Source organism: Chroicocephalus ridibundus, chromosome 1 (genome assembly GCF_963924245.1).
Source record: "Chroicocephalus ridibundus chromosome 1, bChrRid1.1, whole genome shotgun sequence".
Lineage (NCBI taxonomy): Eukaryota > Metazoa > Chordata > Aves > Charadriiformes > Laridae > Chroicocephalus > Chroicocephalus ridibundus.
In genome coordinates this window covers 127153610-127170124 of record NC_086284.1, presented here as the reverse complement: position 1 = coordinate 127170124, position 16515 = coordinate 127153610, and the positions used below count along the sequence as shown (strand labels likewise).

The window sequence follows — 16515 nt, the reverse complement described above, 5'->3', positions numbered from 1 at the left end:
CCGCCCGGCTGTGCCCCCGGCATCGGCCCCGCCTGGCGGGAGGGACGGGGGGGAGCCCGGGGGCTTCCGTCCCGCGGCTCTGGGATGCGGGGTGCCGGCACCCAGGCACCGCAGACCCCGGGCCGAGCGAACCCTGCGCCGCCTCCCCGCCCCCCCCACCCCGGGCCTGCGGGCCGGAGGTGCTGCCGCTGGGAGCGGCCCGGCCCCCACCCAGATGGTTTGGTCCGGCCCGGCTCCCCCCCTCGTCCCGCCAACATGGTCGCGCCCGCGTTCGAGCTCCCTCCTGCCCTGCGCGGCGCCGCCCCGCACCGGGGAAGATGGCGGCGCCCGAGGCGGCGTGGAACCGGCTGGACGTGCCGTGGCCCGCCAGTAGCCCCACGGTGGCCCTGGCGGACAGTCACCCTGCAGGTCCCTGGGGAGGGCTGGGAGGCGTCGTAAGGCGCGGCCAGGCGCCGTGCGGGGCGCCGGTTTGCGGCCGTCGGTCGGTCGGTGCCCGTCGGCCGCGGGGTGGGGGGCCGTCGGGGCCGAGGCGGTGGCTGAGGCGGTGTCTCCTTCCCGCCCGCAGTGAGGTGGCTGCCGGTGCTGCGGCGGCGGTGCGGCATGGTCGGCAAGCGGCTGTCGGGGAGGGGCCTGGCCGCCGAGGGACGCGTCCTGCGGGCCGTGCTGTACGTGTACCACAGCAGGCTGCTCCGGCACCGGCCCTACCTGGCCCTGCAGCAGGTGAGGAGCGGCCCCGGCCGGTCGGCAGGGAGCCGGCAGCGGGTCACCGGTCCCAGAGGGGCACCCGGGGCATCATCGTGCGCACAGCGTTTTGGAGCTGGGGCGTTTTTGTCGGCTGTGAGGCTCCGCACAGTTGAGTTGAGTGGATCTGCTGGCTCTGTGCAGCCAGTGCCATTTGAGCTTTCCAGCCATGGGGGGCCAAGACTCGGTCTCTTATACTCACACCAAGACCTGAAGTAGTTACAATTACATACTTTTTGAATGCATCAGCACTACAGAGATTTGATTTTCAATTAATTGTAATAATGGGAGGGGGGAAGAATAATCCTAGGCTATTCTATTAGGCCACGTTCTGGTTTAAGATGAAAAGTGAAGTGCTTACTCGTTTTCCAGTACTTTACTGGATTGTCAGTATCTTCAAATAACTGCTTTGAAATAAAAGAGGAATTTGTTCTTACCCTCGTGGTTTGTTTCTGTATTTCTGTTCTTGAAAGCCAATACCACAAGCCATTGTATACTGCTTGAGAAACCACACAGCACCAATTAACAATGGCTTACTCCAACTCTTCACTTAATTCCATGTTCGCAGTAGTGTGATAAAGGAGTCTTTTTCATCATAGTGCAGATATAGGAACGTACCAGAGCTTTCTGTCACACAAACCTGCTATTTGTGCTGTTAAACTGATAAGGGGAAGGTATCACTTAAGATAGTGATAGTTCTTAGAAAAAGACTCTCCCACCTCTTAAAATACCAGTCAAAGGAGCTTTCTTTTTTTCCCTAGGTAGAACAATGCTTGAAACGCCTATGGAAGATGAACTTGGTGGGCTGCATTGAAACTCTGGCAGGACTGATCCCCAAGTAAGTGTCACGATCCCATATACTGGATATATCCATTAAGCAGGCCTGCAGAACTAAAGGTGGGGGCAATGCTACATCACAACCATCTTCTCATCCTTGTATCAACACAGGAAGAATACACCCCAAGCCCATGCAGAGTGCTTAGTTCCCAGCCAGCCTATGCTGGAAACAGTGGCTCTGAAGGTGTTGGGAGGTTGCAAGCTCATTCTCCGTCTACTGGACTGTTGCTGTAAAGCTTTTCTGTATCCTTTTTTCACCATGAACACATTATTACAGTTCACCAGCAGCACCTCTTGAGACCAGAACTAGGTCTGCTGTAGGCCACGTATTGCTGATGGACTCAACCGTGCAATTCATATGTGCAACTTGGAGTTTCTTTGATAGCCAGACATCTTATTTTCAAGTTATTATGTAGGAACCTCAGGCTGTTGGCTGGCTGCTGCTCCACCCTTGAGCAACCCAAAGTTTGGATGTTTATCTCCCAAATTATCCAGAATATTCCCTTGTGAATTGCCTCTAGTTGGTGTGTTCAGCAAGTCTCATTATACACTGTTTATTTTTTATCCTTAACTGGTCTAATCTTCAGCTTGTCCGTTCAACATCTCTGCTCAGAAGAATTCATACTTTTGAACACTGTGGCTTCAGGGTTATTGAGCCGGCTATGGTTTGTGTGTTCAAAAGTCTGTCTTGTTTGTTGTCTGTTTGACGTGCCTGTCAGGGAGAAGGGCTTGTAATTAGGCCTTGTTGCTGAGTGAGCTTTATTTGGTTGGGGAGAGGAGGAGGTGTGTGGGGGGGTCCCTCCATCCTTTTTGGACTTGATTCTAGCATCTGAAAAGTTGTGTAAGTGGAGAGAGACCTCTTACATGCTGTTTTGGAAGGCTTTGTTCTTCACTCGTAGCAAACTTTATGTAGCACTAATAAAATCACAGTGTTAACGCCAGCCTGACATAAACATCTGGTAGTTCTTGCAGCAAGCAGTAAGTCCTGCCTCATGCTAGAATAGAAAGGTTGGGATAAAGTTCTGTAATACTCCTGAGTTTTCCAGGGAAATCATTGTTCTAGTCTCTCTCAGTACAGCAGAGCAACGCCAAGAAAGTACCTGCTGTCTGTAGCTGAAAGAGTAACAGCATTGTGTAGAACTCAGTAAAGCCTTTTTTGGCACAAGGAATCTGTCTGCCCAGTAAACGCAGAGCAGGCGATTGTATGGCCTCAGTGCTAGTACCGTTGTCCTGAGTTGGTACAGGCTGCTTTGGGGGGAAGTCCTCTTTGTCAAATGACTTGGATGTGACCTTAGAACCTGCTAAGTCCCTGGTGTGGTACTCCACAAAGTTCTAAGGAAGCAGAGGGGCCTCCTGATCAGGGATTTACTAGTCAAGTCACTCCTGTGATCTGACCTAGAAGAGTTCCTTAAAGCTCAGACTAATATCAAGGAAAGTACGGAGTGTAAAAAGAAGCTTGTCTTGAGGGGGAACAAGGAAAAATCAGCTTGGAATCTCTTCCATCAGTGCTTCCGCTTGAGCTGAAGGTAGTTATTCAGCGAGCACGAGGTTTTGCTAGAGGAGACTCCATGCCTTTGTGTCTTCTCTCTTCAGGATTCAGCACAGGGGTGTACTGCAGAGCCTCATTTCCTTGTATGGCGTATTGTCGACATCACTTCATCTGGTATCTGAGACCCAACAGATGCCTTATATCAAGGGGTTTACCTTCCCTTCTGATATCAGTAACTTCCTTGGAGTGAATGTTTCTTCTGAGGTGAAGAAGCAAAAGGCTAGAATGCTTACAACAAAAAAACCTACCAGCTGGCTGAAGAAGCTCTTTCCTACGATGCCAGAGGCAGTGTCAGAGGTGGGGAAAAAGAGACGTTTTGCGACCTGCACGAGTGCTCTGAAAAACCGTAGCATCCCATGCCCTGTGGACATCGGAGAGCCAGTTCTGGTGACCAGAGCCAGCAGAGGTAAAGCCTTGTGCCACAGTGCTACTGGTTATCTCAGAGACTGACCGCAGCTTTCTGCCCAACAGAGCCAAGCACTTTTACCCACAGAGTGCGATTCTAGTACAAACCCCCCTCTCCTGACCTTGGAAGAGGAAGTGAATGCTGCATGTACCCTTGCCTTTGTAAAGCTGTGGATAATTTCAGCATTGTGAGGCTTTTTGGTTTGTTTGGTTTTTTTTGTTTTGGTTTTTTTTTAAATGTGGTATAGCCTGAAGAGAAGCAGGTAAGGAATACAGTATACAGGTCCTGTAAATAGTCATTTATATTTTCCTGCCTCTATATAGATGGGGCCCAAGGATAGTGAGGGAAGCTACAAGCACTGTCTGTAATCTGTGCAAGAGTAGATAAGTTTCTAAGTACAGGATGCAAGTATCCTGTGCGTGCTGGTTCTGGGCTGTGCCCAAGTCCTCCCCTGCAGTCAGGGCTATGGCCAGTGACTGCAGGCGTCCAGGTGTTTGCGTGAAGCTTTTACACATGAAGCTATCTGTAAGTCTCTGCATCCTCTTCATCCCTTGCCAGCTGTCATGGGAGATGAGCGCAGCCCCCTTGAGTTTGCCTGGAAATGCTGAGTACAGGTGTGAGCCTGCTGAGGCGGCAGGAGATCTGAGCGCTCAGCAGGGCAAAGCACTGCAGCGTCTCTGTGCTAAGACTGAAAACTGTCTTTATTTCATAATAGGAACTCTCCTCTCTCTTTGTAGGGAAGCACCTGGGGTTTGATGTGAAGAGCTTGCTTAGACCATCCAGACCTCTAACACAACAGGTTTGTATGGTGCCATTTTACGTATTTTATTTTTTTTAACTTTAAAGACATTAACACTCAAAACGTGATGTCCCTGATGGAAAATGTCTTCTTTCCCTGCCTTATTTTTCCTTGTTCAACATCCCAAGTTGGTGTGGAAGCTTTGCACTGAAAATCACTACTAATTTCTGCTTAAAAATTTGAGCATTTGTTGGTATGTCAAGTGAAATGACCAGAGAGCAAGTCAGTAGTAGACAGGAATACAGGAACAGCCAGAAATTGTACTTATCTGCCGCCTCTTTTTGTATTCCACAAAACAAGACTGCTCTTCCACTTTTTCCTTAGGAAATAAGGCCTGTTCTCCCAAAAACCTTAGTGCTCTGCTCCTCTCCAGCAGAGAGGATCAGGCCTGTCACATTTTTAAAAGACTAACTGTTTCTGTTACTCTGTTTCAGGGTATAAGCATTGCATCAACACCTTTTAAAGCAAAATCAGCATCACTTTCCTCTCATATAGCAAAATCGCAGCATACTGGAGCTCTTGTACAGATGGTCCAAACAGCTTCGTCGTTTGGGGAACTGTCAGAGGCACTCAGAAAAGCTATTTTGTGGTGCAAAGGCAACAAATTCAAATCGGAATCTTATTTTCTGCGTAACAAGTTGTTGAAAAGTAATCGGTTGCACCATGTGGAGGCTCAAGGATGCAGGTAATTTTATGTGGGTGCGGGGTTTCCGGATCTGACACTTTACATTTTAATAAAGTATTTTGCTAGTGTAGAGAAATGCAGTGGTCTAACCCACTCTTTTTAAATTCAAATGGGATCACTAGTTCAGGTCACTGGATGCTCCGACATGAGCATTTTGTTTAGCTTCAGTCATTTGTGAAAGGATTTAAAAGGCTAACAAATGCATAAATGCTTTAGAAGGAGGGTGAAAATGCACCTTAAATCATGTGCATGTCTAATGGTAATGATTATCCGATGCAAGGGGTGTCATCTTTCTTCAGAATGCCCTGACTACTATTGTGCAAGGTGCTGTTGTATTTCCTTGGTACGACAAGGAAAATGGTAGAGAAGGCCAATAACTAAATCTCCCAAAACAAAATAACACTTGAGCAGCTGATAAAGTTATATTTTGTGCACCTTCCTTCCCTTAAGGTTGAAGAAAAAACTGTGCTGTGTCAAAACATCTGTCCGTAAATACCTCCTATATGGGTCACAAAACACACGCTGGCCAAAGCAGTACCTCAGGGCATGGTTCTGTCGAAGGAGGATCAAATCATCCACACGCTTGAAGAGAACTTTGAAGACTGTTCGGCAAAATTCTTCTCAGCTTTTTGGGGTCTGTGAGAACAGTGCATCCCCTGTGCTCCCAGCTTACCCGGATGGGCCTCCGTGTCGTGAAGGACGTTCCAATGCTGTTAGAGCCTCTGTCAGACCAAGCACAGCCAGGACCACTAAGCAGCTGCTGCTGGAAGGAAGCCCTGGCCCTGCGTGGGAAGAAGCTACTGAGAACATGGATATTGATTCTATTTTTGCAGCAATGGGTGTCTGACCCTGGACTTGCAAGGAGGAAAGAGATCAAGCCATTCCAATTATTTTTTCTGAAGTAAAAACCCTCAAAACCCTAACGGTGTCTTGGTAATTCACAGCCCAAATTCTGCTATAGAAGTAGCAATTATTTTATTATATTTTTGTAAACCAGTTTTTTTTTTTATGGAAGGGTGTTCCAAACAGCTGAATAGTCTTCATCCTTTCACCTAGCCTTGTCCAGAAACAGTGAGCTACCCCTCCTCAGTGTCGCCTATTGCTGGACCACATGTTAAGTACCAATAATTGCCATCTATGTCAGAAGGCTGCAGCTGATCGCCTACTGCTGCTTAGGACAAGACTTGCTGCTGCTTTTACAAGGAAGTAGCCTTATACCCTTCCTTCTCTGCCACTTGTATATGGGACAGCCTTAACTTGCAGTATTATTGAGGTTGAACATTGGTTATCCTTGTCCTGCAATAGGGACTTAACTGAACGTATTGCCTCTGAGCTGCTCCAGAAATAGGGGAAAGCACAGCTGTGGCCTGCAAACATGTTTCTTGCTGTCCTAAAATCTTTTTAACGTAAGTGCAATTTCTGCCTGTTTGGCAATGTAAGGCACAGCTACTCCGAAATATATTAACGAAGTGATGTTAGAACAAGCAACGTGGTTAGTGCTTTCTGACAAGCTCTTGCTTGTAACTAAGTCCCAAGATCAGGATCACCAGGAAATACTAAGAAAAAATTGTCTCAGAATGAAGAACAGGAATCTGCTTTATTGTAGAGCACCTGCCTAACAGGGGTAAAGAAAGGCTGTAAGTGCAAATAAATCTGTAATAGGTTAACTCAAATTTCTTAGGCTTAATATTGTTAGGAAACAAGAGCTTTACCGACTGGAACAGAAAAAAATATAAACCTTCCCAGGCAATTAAGTGCTAAAAAAAAATCTGTATTATGCACCTTGTATAAATTGGTCAATGTAAGTTTAGTTAGGAGTGGGCACAAACTTAACATGTTTTATTCAAAGAGCATGTACAGAGCAAAGAGCAGAAGTTCTCTGGCAGTTTGGCCTTGAAGACTTTGTCCAGTCAGCCAAGATCCATTGCCTGGGTTTCCTTTCTCTACAACTGAAACAGTTGTAGAGAATCACCCACCATTAGCCCTCTAGATCTCCGATTCAACATAGTCCTCCTTCAAACAGACTTCCTGCCATTACAAAAATCTTCAGAGTTCTCTTCTCATTTCATAAAATGGTATAAAAATACGTAAGTATACCACATACAATCCGATAACATTCAGCTGCTTCAATACTTTTCAGAAAAGACTGGGAGTGAGGTTAGACATCCCAGCAGTGATGTCTGTGACCACCTCCAGCCTGAATAACCCCTCCAAACAACACACACGACATTCCTTCCTTTTGGGCAGCAGGTGCTCAAGTAATGCCCCAGTGCACCCTGCGCACAGAATCAAGATCCATAGTTTGCTTCATCAAAGGCCTTTCTGGCTCGTTTCAGTTCTTCATTCATTGTTAGGAGGTCTTTAACTCTGGCAAACTTCCGGGGGTCCTTGCGGATTAGAAAGACAATGTCCTCAACCTGTACACGACCCTGCCGCCCAATGGACATGGCCTTATGTGTCTGTTAGAGGAAAAGAGGAAAGTCAGCAGGGTTCCTTTGCCCCTTAATTTATATATATATTTTGGTTTGTTTGGGGGTTTTGTTTTGGGTTTTTTTTTTTCATCTCCATTCTACTTTATTTCCTGTCTTATAATCAAAAAGTAAGCAATTTCAAGATCTGGGCATCATCATCCTAGTCACAAGAGAACTTCCCAGTAAGCCATGGAGTTACTGTTGCTCTGCTGTCCCCAGCTGCCTGTCACACCCAGCACATACCACTATATACACTAACAATAATGACATCAAAACTAAAGCAGATTATATATAGGACCCCCCCAGCCTGCAGAGTGTTTGATGATGAACAGCATCAGGCAGAACTTGGAAGCAGTGTGAAGCACCTGTATCACAGGACAGCTTAGGGCATTTTGATGAGGGAAGGCAAGGCCAACCTTTCAAAAGAAAAGGCATCCAAAACCAGTAGGAATAACATTTTTGAAAAAAACAAAGCAAACTTGCAAACAGTATCCAAATGAAGAGGGATGGCTTCGGGTCTCAGAAGCTTGTGTTTCTTTCATAGCAAAGCTATATTCCCATCTAATAAACTTTCAAAGCTGAGCCTTGTGCCTTGTCTTTTGTCAGCTGCACGTACAGTGATGCCACAGTGAACCTCAGTCAGCTGTGTATTTCCCCACCACCAACACAAATCTATCTGCTACTTAAGGACTTCAGACACTGTTCTAAATCCACGTGGAGTAAAATGTATGAATTTTGCCTTAATCTTGGAAGAGCAAAGTCTAAGTTTAGCTTTTTCCTACTAGCATCAGAGGTTTTGGCCTGGGATAATGCAGTATTTGAGTCAGAGGCATTAACCTTCAGAAGACTGAAGTCTTACTGAGGATGTTTTGATAACACTGTCTAGAGCTGACTTACCATTTCTGTGATAAACTCTATTACCAGGTCCTCAAGAATGTCCACTGATTCTGTGTAAGGGTTCTGGTCATCCCCGAATCCATACATCATGCACCTTACTGCAGAAAGAAACACTTAGCGTGAGGCTTCTTTCATCCATTCAGCGCTGTCAGCAGCACACATCAAGTTGGAGCTCACCAGCCCACGTGCTCCAGCCCCAGGATGGCACCTTCTCTCTTGGACAGGACAGTTCTTGAGCAAACGTATGGGAAATAAGGAGGCAGACAGAAACCAACAAAAGCCTAGTGCTGTATACGCAGAAAAGCTCATCTGATAACAGGCTCCTTAAATATGCATTTAGCCTACCAAATACTGAACACCGACTGACAGCATGACTGATTATTGGCACAGTTAAGTTCAGATGATCGTAGAATGATAAAATGGTTCGGGTTGGAAGGGGCCTTAAAGATCACCTAGTTCCAACCCCCCTGCCATGGGCAGGGACACCTCCCACTAGACCAGGCTGCTCAAAGCCCCATCCAGCCTGGCCTTGAACACTTCCAGGGATGGGGCATCCACAGCTTCCCTGGGCAACCTGTTCCAGTGTCACCACCCTCTCAGTAAAGAGCTGCTTCCTAATATCCAATCTAAATCTCCCCTTTTCCAGTTTAAAACCGTTACCCCTTGTCCTATTGCTACACTCCCTAATAGAGTCCCTCCCCATCTTTCCTGTAGGCCCCCTTTAGGTACTGGAAGGCTGTTATCAGGTCTCCCCGGAGCCTTCTCCAGGCTGAAATGATACATTAGCAATATTTTTGGGGGGTCTACATGATAGTTTTATGCGCTTCCAGCCAGGGCACAGAAGGAAAGCTGCCACTTTGCTAAGGAAAACCGAGTTTTGGAACACCACAGCTGCCTCCTCAGAGCTCCAGCTGTGTTTGGGACAAGGACACGGTCCCTCACAGCCGCAGGGAGCTCCGCCAGCCCCGGGGGCTCCCCGCAGCGCCGGGCGGGGGGCCCTGCCCCGCCTCCACTCACGTTCTTTGGAGAACAGCCTCTTCCTCTTGCCCTGCCCGCCGTCCAGGCCCCCGCCGGCTTCTTCCGCGTCTTCTTCAAACTACAGGGGCACAGCGGAGGAGAGGCCGCCATCAGCGCCCGGGGCGGTGGGGGGACCCCTTTCCTCTACCCTCCCACCACAGCCCCGGCTCGGGGCGAGGCCTAAGCCACCGGCCGCCCCGCCACCGGCACCGGCACCGGCACCGGCACCGGCACACCAGGGCGGATGCGGGCCGGGGCGTCCCTCTGCAGCGCTCCCCACTCACCGGCGCGTCCTCCTCCTCGTCAGCCATAGCCGCCAGAACCCGCCGTGTCGCTTCCGAGCCGGGGGGAAGAGCTTCCGCTTCCTCAGCCCCGCCCCGCGGCCGCCGCCGCCGCCGCCGCCGTGACGCCCTGCCGTGGAGGGCGGGGGCTCGGGCGGATCGTGCCGGTGCGCGTGGGTTTGTCGTCCGCTGCTCCGCTCGCGCCTCAGCGGTGCCGCTGCCCAGCACAAAGGTGGCCGCGGTTGTGGGCTCCCCGGCTCAAGAGGGACAGGGAGCTGCTGGAGAGGGTGCAGCAAAGGGCTACAAAGGTGATGAGGGGACTGGAACACCTCTCTGATGAAGAAAGGCTGAGGGATTTGGGTCTCTTCAGTCTGAAAAAAAGACGACTGAGGGGGGACCTTATCAATGTTTATAAATACTGAAAGGGTGGGTGTCAGGAGGATGGGGCCAGGCTCTTTTCAGTGGTGCCCAGTGACAGGACAAGGGGCAATGGGCACAAACTTGAGCATAGGAAGTTCCACCTAGACATGAGGAGGAACTTCTTTACTTTGAGGGTGGCAGAGCACTGGAACAGGCTGCCCAGGGAGGTGGTGGAGTCTCCAACTCTGGAGACATTCAAAACCTGCCTGGATGTGTTCCTGTGCAACCTGCTCTAGGTGACCCTGCTCTGGCAGGGGGGTTGGACTAGATGATCTCCAGAGGTCCCTTCCAACCCCTACTATTCTGTGATTCTGTGGTGCTTTCAAGGCCAGCGTCCTTTGCAGCTGCTTTAATGTCAGTAGGCTTTTAATGTAGTGTGTTTTCTTCAGGGGAAAAAATTGTAAAGTCTCATCCCCCTTCGTAGGTGTAGACCTTGGTCATTGTGTTGGGTCTCTGCCCGCAGTAGTTATCTGACTGCGTAGCCATTTCCCAGTGCAGACAAGCCCTGTCTCTCCCTGCCCGAGGGATGGTTTCAGGCTCGGGAAGAGCCATGGGGGTAGGGCTGGGCTCCTGCCTCTGCCCACCCCCCCAGTCCGTGTCACCGTGGGGGCTCCCATGAAGAAGCTGACCCGGCCCCTGGTGTGGGGTTGGGTTGTCCAGGTGCTCGCCTTGGCACAGAAAGGGGGGTTGAGGCTTTCAAGGAGAAGCCGGAGTACGGGTTGTTCACCTGGAATCAGTGACTTATCACTAGTGACTGTATAAACTAACTATAAAGCGTAGAGCTTTGACTTGAAGACAAATTCTTGTGCACTTGTAACGTGTTGAGTATAAATCTGTGTAGTTTACAGCTACAAAAAGTAGTGGATGTGCTATATCAAAGCTGGAAACTAATTTCTCTTTCTGACTTTTGTTTTAGGAAAAATAGCACTAGGGTGTCACACAGAACTCAGTGGGCTTTATTTTTTTCTGGTACTGGAGGCTGAAAGATTGCAGGTTGCTTTGTGGCAGGGTTTTAGGGAAAAAGGATCTCAACTCTGGAATTTCCCTTTCAGATCATCCCTGACTTGGGAAAGAACACACAAACTTTTGCTGATGCCTGGGTCTGCTCAGGAAAAACTGAAGATGAAACTTAACAATGTAAGGTAAGATACTGGCGCAGTTACAGCACAGAGTTCTGTCCCTGTCAGGAAAAGGATTCATGGGAGTAAATGTCTGTGTAATCTGCATGAATTCTAAATACTTAGGACTTTACTAGCTCTTAGACCATTTTTAAAAAAAAACAAAAAGTAAAGTATGAATAAACTTGTGGTTTTTTCTTCCTTCCCTGATGGCATTGGTACATGTTTTTGCAACATGCTAAAGTTTTAAATATGGGCTAAGTATAGGTAGAAAGGGAGAAGAGGACAGCTGGTTTCATTGCTTGCACATCAAACCAATTTGGCCTGGCTGAGACAAAAGACCGGGCTTTATTCTTCTCTCCGTTTTAGCACCATTTTGGGTGAGTTCTTTCTTCCCGCTTTATATGCATGCATATAAACATCCATCCATGCTTGGTGGTTGTTTTGAATTTGATCACGTGAATGAAGAGCATTTTCTTTCTAGCATGGTAAATTATTTTAGATCAATAAAATTTGAGATTATGCTTTTAATAATAACTAACATCCAGGAAAGGGAATGGATTTAGTCTTTTTTTTCAGTGAAGTCACTGATGGCTCTGAGAGCTGGAGCATGCGAAGGGCAAAGAGCTGGTGAGTGAAACTGTTGGCAGTTGTAAAGAGATAGAATTAGATGCTCTCGCTGTTCTTGATGGTGAGGGTGGGAATCCGAAAAGAAAATGCATTCTTCATGAGCTCTGGAATTAAGGAAACAGGAATGGATGTGTAGCCTTTTCAGATAAGTTTCGCCTTTTCCCAGCTGTCAGTACTTCACAGATTGGAGCACAATTGACTGACTATGACCAAACAACTTGGAAACTGAAGGTAATCCCCACAAACATGGCAGTTTCCCATGGCTGCAACTTCAAAACTGAATTTAATTCAGAGGATGGAGTTCACTCTTTCATCAAAAGCCGAACTTAAATCAATACGAGTGTGTTGGGGTAACTTCTGTGTACGCTGCTCGCTTCCCGCTGCAACTGGGCTTTCAGTGTAGGAGCCTGCGCTGGTATCTAGAAGTCCTCACTGGCAGTCCCGTGCTTGCAGGGGACCAAGCTCAGAATGACTTCCCCTAAGCCAAAGAACAAGTACAATGTCACTTGTAAATCCTCTTTTCCTTTCTATATACTAACACCTTACTTCTGTCAACATCTAAATAAACAATTTTTTTCTTCTTTTTTTTTTGTGAGGTATGTTTCTTGCTGTTAGCCTAAACTAGGTAAAAAATGTCAGAGGAGGGGCACGCAAAGGAAATGGACACAGATCAGTTGCTTAAGTAATGTGCTTTTCAGCTAGGTTTATAATAGAAGGGCCTACGCCCTATGCGATTTAACTTTTATTTGTGCTTAAGTTCCTACCTGTAGCTGCAAGGAAATTTGCATTCCTTTGTAATTTAACATGTAAGGCTTGAACAAGATTTATCCTCGTCAGCTTGGTCACCTGTTAGTGATTCTTAATGTCTTAAAGAAACTTTAATGTTGCCAACTCTTTCCCAAGGTTTGTTGGTATTGTTCCTTATTTTAGTTCTTCCGTCATCAAGTTCTAGAATTTCTGAAATTTCTGTTGTAACTGGGGGCTGAGTACCAGGTTTCCCACACCTTCTGTGTTTTTTTTGAAGGAAAGGAATCTCTAAATATGAGCACAACGTTTTTTATTGTCTTTGAGCACAAAGGCAGCTGTGGTTCTGAAGTCCTACTGAATCTACGTGGGCCTTGGTCTGAGTGCATTTCTTTTGCCCTGTTAAATAATACTTCTGGAATTGTACAACAGCTTACATCCTTCATAAATTGTTGTGAGCATTTAAGCTAGTTTTGCTGATGCTTGAGAAATACAAGTTTCTTATGCCTTTGTCAGGTTTTGCCTTAAGAAAGATTTTTGTCATGAAGAAATTTTTCCTTATAAAGAAAAATCCATTATGTCTCCAGTAGGAGGCTGACTCTTCTAGTGTAATAAATGCCTTGCTAAGTTAAGTTTGAACGAAAGTTTTTTTCTCTAGGAAGCTGAAGAGGAAGACGGAAAAGGTGCAGCTGAGGCACAGACACTGGAGAAACAATAACGTACTGGAGAGTAGAGCAAAGAGAGGGTCTTGATGAAGCACTGAAGGATCCCAAGGAATGAATTCAAGAAAAGTGAGTACAGCGCATTGCGGTGTCTGAGTCTAAACAGCCTTGCCTGAGGGAGCTGAGGGCTGGTGCCATCCCAAGACACCACATTCTGCACTTGCACCAGGAGCGAGGGCAACAGTCCAGCAGCGCTGTATTCATCACACAAGAACCAGTCGAGAATAAATTCTTGGGGAGCAGCACTAGCAAGAACAGTGCTAACATTTATTCTCCCCTGTAAACATGCCACAAGGTGCACAAATGCCGTCATAGATTATTAGAATACAAAAACGTGAACTAGCTTCCCTGAGAAAATCTGCTGTACGTTTAAGTAAACAGTTGATAGCTGCTCAATAATGACCTTGTTGAGCAAAACAGTTTCTGTGCTTATTTAAGAGATGCTTGTAAGTAGACCAGTTACAGCGGAAGTAGGTAGAGATCAAGTATTTAACAAGTGCTTGGACAGTGTGAAATTAGTGTTAAAATAAATCTCTGCATATAGGCTTAATGCTGTGGCTATGTCTTTGGAGCAGATCAAATTGCAGTTACAGAACCCAGTGTTAAAATCACTTGTGTAGGTAAGGAAGGGATGTTTGCTTTACTTTTTATTGCTGGTGTTTTTAGGTATGAACTGGCTGTGAATGCATCAGATGAGAATAAAAGGAAGTTACGGGACTGGCATGTTGTGGAGAGGGTGGCTTCTAGAGAGCTGTCAAGGTAAGTCACGCCTCTGTGAGAGGCACACCCAGGCTAACTGAATTAACAGTATTTTGATTCAGGCATCGCTGACAAGTAGGCCTGAGTGAAATCAGCCCTGTTGTACAAACCTTGAGAAATTGTGCTAGGTCATATCTTCTCAGGATCTTAAGGAATTTAGGTCATGTCTTATCATGGTACCAGCCTGAGCTGGGACCAGACAAAACTACAGCTGCTGGGGGTTGCACAGTTGCATGTACACCAAAGGGGAATTTGACAACACGTCAATCGCTTTAAGTATTTGCAGCCACCACAGCCCCCTGAGCTCTCTTACACAGCAGCAGGCTGCACGGCAGTGATCTCCCCTTGACACCTGTCAAGGTTAGTCCTTGAGGTTGAGAGATCCTTTAGCCTGCATCCAGTATCTACAGCAGGGTAAATGACATTTTATATTAGATCTAAAGTGTATTGCGTACAGGCTAGCTTAATTATTAGAAGTGTAGTAAGTAGTAGAGTGTTTTACTACTGTCTAATAATCATTTAATCGTTATTTAATAAAACCTTTTGGTTAATCCCACAACGATGACTTCTCTTAATAAATCACCTCTCAATTTATCATCTCTATTTTGGGATGTAATGCAAGATCAGTTTGCCTTTTCTTAGTTCTGTTCCTTTCCTCTCATCTTGTGGCCTATTTGTAGCATGGGACAAAGCCACAACTTACTCCTCCTTCCTCTGATTCTTCTATAAATGGGTTCCAGTCTTACTCTGTTTCCAAAACACTTAAGCAGGAGAGTGATGTAAGAAGCTGTTATGTTCCTCTGGGTTTGTCTCTGCTTGCACAGAAACAGCTACAACTTCTCCATTAAATACAGTATCATGTTATAGCTGGGATAAGCAGGTACTAAAAGTAATCTCAAGCATGAGTAGGGTTAGCCAGTCAGATGGACTGGAAATATCAGCTGCTGCTAAAATTTCTGTTTCCTCTCTCACCAGAAACTTTGATAGTTGAGGTAGCAGTATTTTGCTTCTCCTGTGCAGCCACCCCACTTAATGCAGAATGAATTGTCTATATTCAACACTTGGCATGTTCTGTGTTCCATGCTGTAACAGAGGGCTCCTACTGCAGTACGTCCTAGTTCTGAGCAGAGTTTGAAAACAATGCTGAGCCCAAGGAGCAAGACCTTGGACAAGATACAGAGTGAAAGAAGGCAATACTGAAACAACCTTCAAAGTGACCGTAAACCAGAGCTCTTTCTGCCTTAGTGCATGTTGCCTCTCTGTGTAACTGCCTCAGAGAGGCTAAATCTGAAATGTCTACCTGCTGAAACCTGCCCCCTCTCTGCTTTTTTAAAATAACCCAAGAAACCTGTTTAGGTTACTTTGCTAATATTAATAGAATTATTGACGTAGTATCTGGTCAACCTCCCCGCTAAAATGCATTCTACACCATACTGACTTCAGGGGACTTCTGCAAGAATACGGTCAAAATACTGGCTTTGCAGTGCCAGGGTTATGGTGACAGACTAGACCAGACACAGTAGAAGAAGAAAAAGGAGAAAGTACTGATGAAAGACTAGAGAGATGCACAAGGTAAAATCCTTTTCCATTGAAGCCTGTACTCAACATCACTTCTGTAAATGACGGGTGCAGGAGAGGCAAAGCTTTACAAGATAATGCTGGGTGCCTGCAGAGTGGTGTATACACTGCAAACAATTTAAGACATCAAAAGCATTTGAAACTGAATGGTCTCTACTGCTTCGGCATGCTCCTGGGCCCACCATTGCTCAATGAGTGGGGAAAAAAAACGGGGGAGCTCCTGTGGCCCTGGCCTGAGAAAGCACAGTTCTGCACTCAGCAACACAGCTGAGTTCCTTAAGGACTTGCCAAGAAAGTCTGCCAGTGCATCAGGCACCTGTCTACCCAAACCTTGTTCCCATGATGGCACCTAAATGTAAGTTTTAATGTTTAAGTGAAGGAGAAGACGTGATTTTACTACATTACTTGTCCGTCCTGGTTTGAGGTAGAACAAAATCAGTTTCTTTTCAGTAATCTTACTTTTCAGTTAAGTCTTTTCTAACTATGAACATCAGACCTTATCACTGCTAGAAGCAGACACTGTCTGAAAAACATACCGTTAATTTCAGAGAGTGCAGTTAGTAAGGAGAGAAAAATTGTTTTTGTTCTACCTTAAAAGAGAGCATCTGTCATTCATTTGGTGGCCATCCCAGCTTAAACCACAACACTGTCACAGGGGCAGCGATTCTTACATGTAACAGAACTGTGGTGTTCCCTCCTGCAGATGGCTGAAGAAAACGCAAGAGTCACTCCAGTATTTGAAGAATTTGTTAATGAAGATCTTTTGACTGATACAGCAGAAAACCCAGATGTGCCCAGAGGTTAAGCTGGTTCTTCAGGATAAGACTGGACCCACTGCTTCTAGTACAGCTCTAAGAAACT

The 16515-nt window shown here is 46.5% G+C and overlaps 2 protein-coding genes and 1 long non-coding RNA gene across 4 annotated transcripts; 2 read left to right on the top strand and 1 right to left on the bottom strand.

The window, feature by feature from the left end:
* The first annotated feature begins 304 nt into the window (after window positions 1–304).
* NEPRO (nucleolus and neural progenitor protein) lies at window positions 305–6294 on the top strand. Its single transcript, XM_063351055.1, has 9 exons — window positions 305–408; window positions 566–720; window positions 1503–1579; window positions 1690–1821; window positions 2166–2243; window positions 3172–3533; window positions 4271–4332; window positions 4767–5017; window positions 5468–6294. The coding sequence occupies exons 1-9, from the start codon at window positions 318–320 to the stop codon at window positions 5862–5864; spliced, it is 1605 nt and encodes a 534-aa protein (XP_063207125.1). The 5' UTR covers window positions 305–317; the 3' UTR covers window positions 5865–6294.
* A 301-nt stretch (window positions 6295–6595) lies between these two features.
* Window positions 6596–9777, bottom strand: TAF13 (TATA-box binding protein associated factor 13). Its single transcript, XM_063351070.1, has 4 exons — window positions 9687–9777; window positions 9403–9481; window positions 8386–8483; window positions 6596–7476 (listed from the first exon to the last, which is right to left on the bottom strand). Exons 1-4 carry the CDS (start codon window positions 9711–9713, stop codon window positions 7306–7308), a joined length of 375 nt encoding a protein of 124 aa, XP_063207140.1. The 5' UTR covers window positions 9714–9777; the 3' UTR covers window positions 6596–7305.
* A 48-nt stretch (window positions 9778–9825) lies between these two features.
* On the top strand, window positions 9826–16489 carry LOC134522846 (uncharacterized). 2 transcript variants are annotated; one of them, XR_010073151.1, is made up of 5 exons: window positions 9826–9991; window positions 11156–11245; window positions 13254–13386; window positions 13984–14076; window positions 16358–16489. It is a non-coding gene; the product is annotated as an uncharacterized LOC134522846 (long non-coding RNA). The 2 variants fall into 2 exon arrangements; XR_010073150.1 differs by lacking the exons at window positions 9826–9991; window positions 11156–11245 and having other exon boundaries at window positions 11753–13386.
* Window positions 16490–16515: the final 26 nt, after the last annotated feature.

Excerpts from the sequence above, each read along its gene's own strand:
- TAF13 (XM_063351070.1), bottom strand. The coding sequence starts at position 9,713 with ATGGCTGACGAGGAGGAGGACGCGCCG. Across the intron at positions 9,482-9,686 it reads ACGAGGAGGAGGACGCGCCG|TTTGAAGAAGACGCGGAAGA; the intron begins GTGAGTGGGGAG and ends GTGCCCCTGTAG. Across the intron at positions 8,484-9,402 it reads GAGGCTGTTCTCCAAAGAAC|TAAGGTGCATGATGTATGGA; the intron begins GTGAGTGGAGGC and ends TTCTTTCTGCAG.
- NEPRO (XM_063351055.1), top strand. The coding sequence starts at position 318 with ATGGCGGCGCCCGAGGCGGCGTGGAACCGGCTGGACGTGCCGTGGCCC. Across the intron at positions 1,580-1,689 it reads CTGGCAGGACTGATCCCCAA|GAAGAATACACCCCAAGCCC; the intron begins GTAAGTGTCACG and ends GTATCAACACAG. Across the intron at positions 1,822-2,165 it reads TGTTGCTGTAAAGCTTTTCT|CTTGTCCGTTCAACATCTCT; the intron begins GTATCCTTTTTT and ends TCTAATCTTCAG.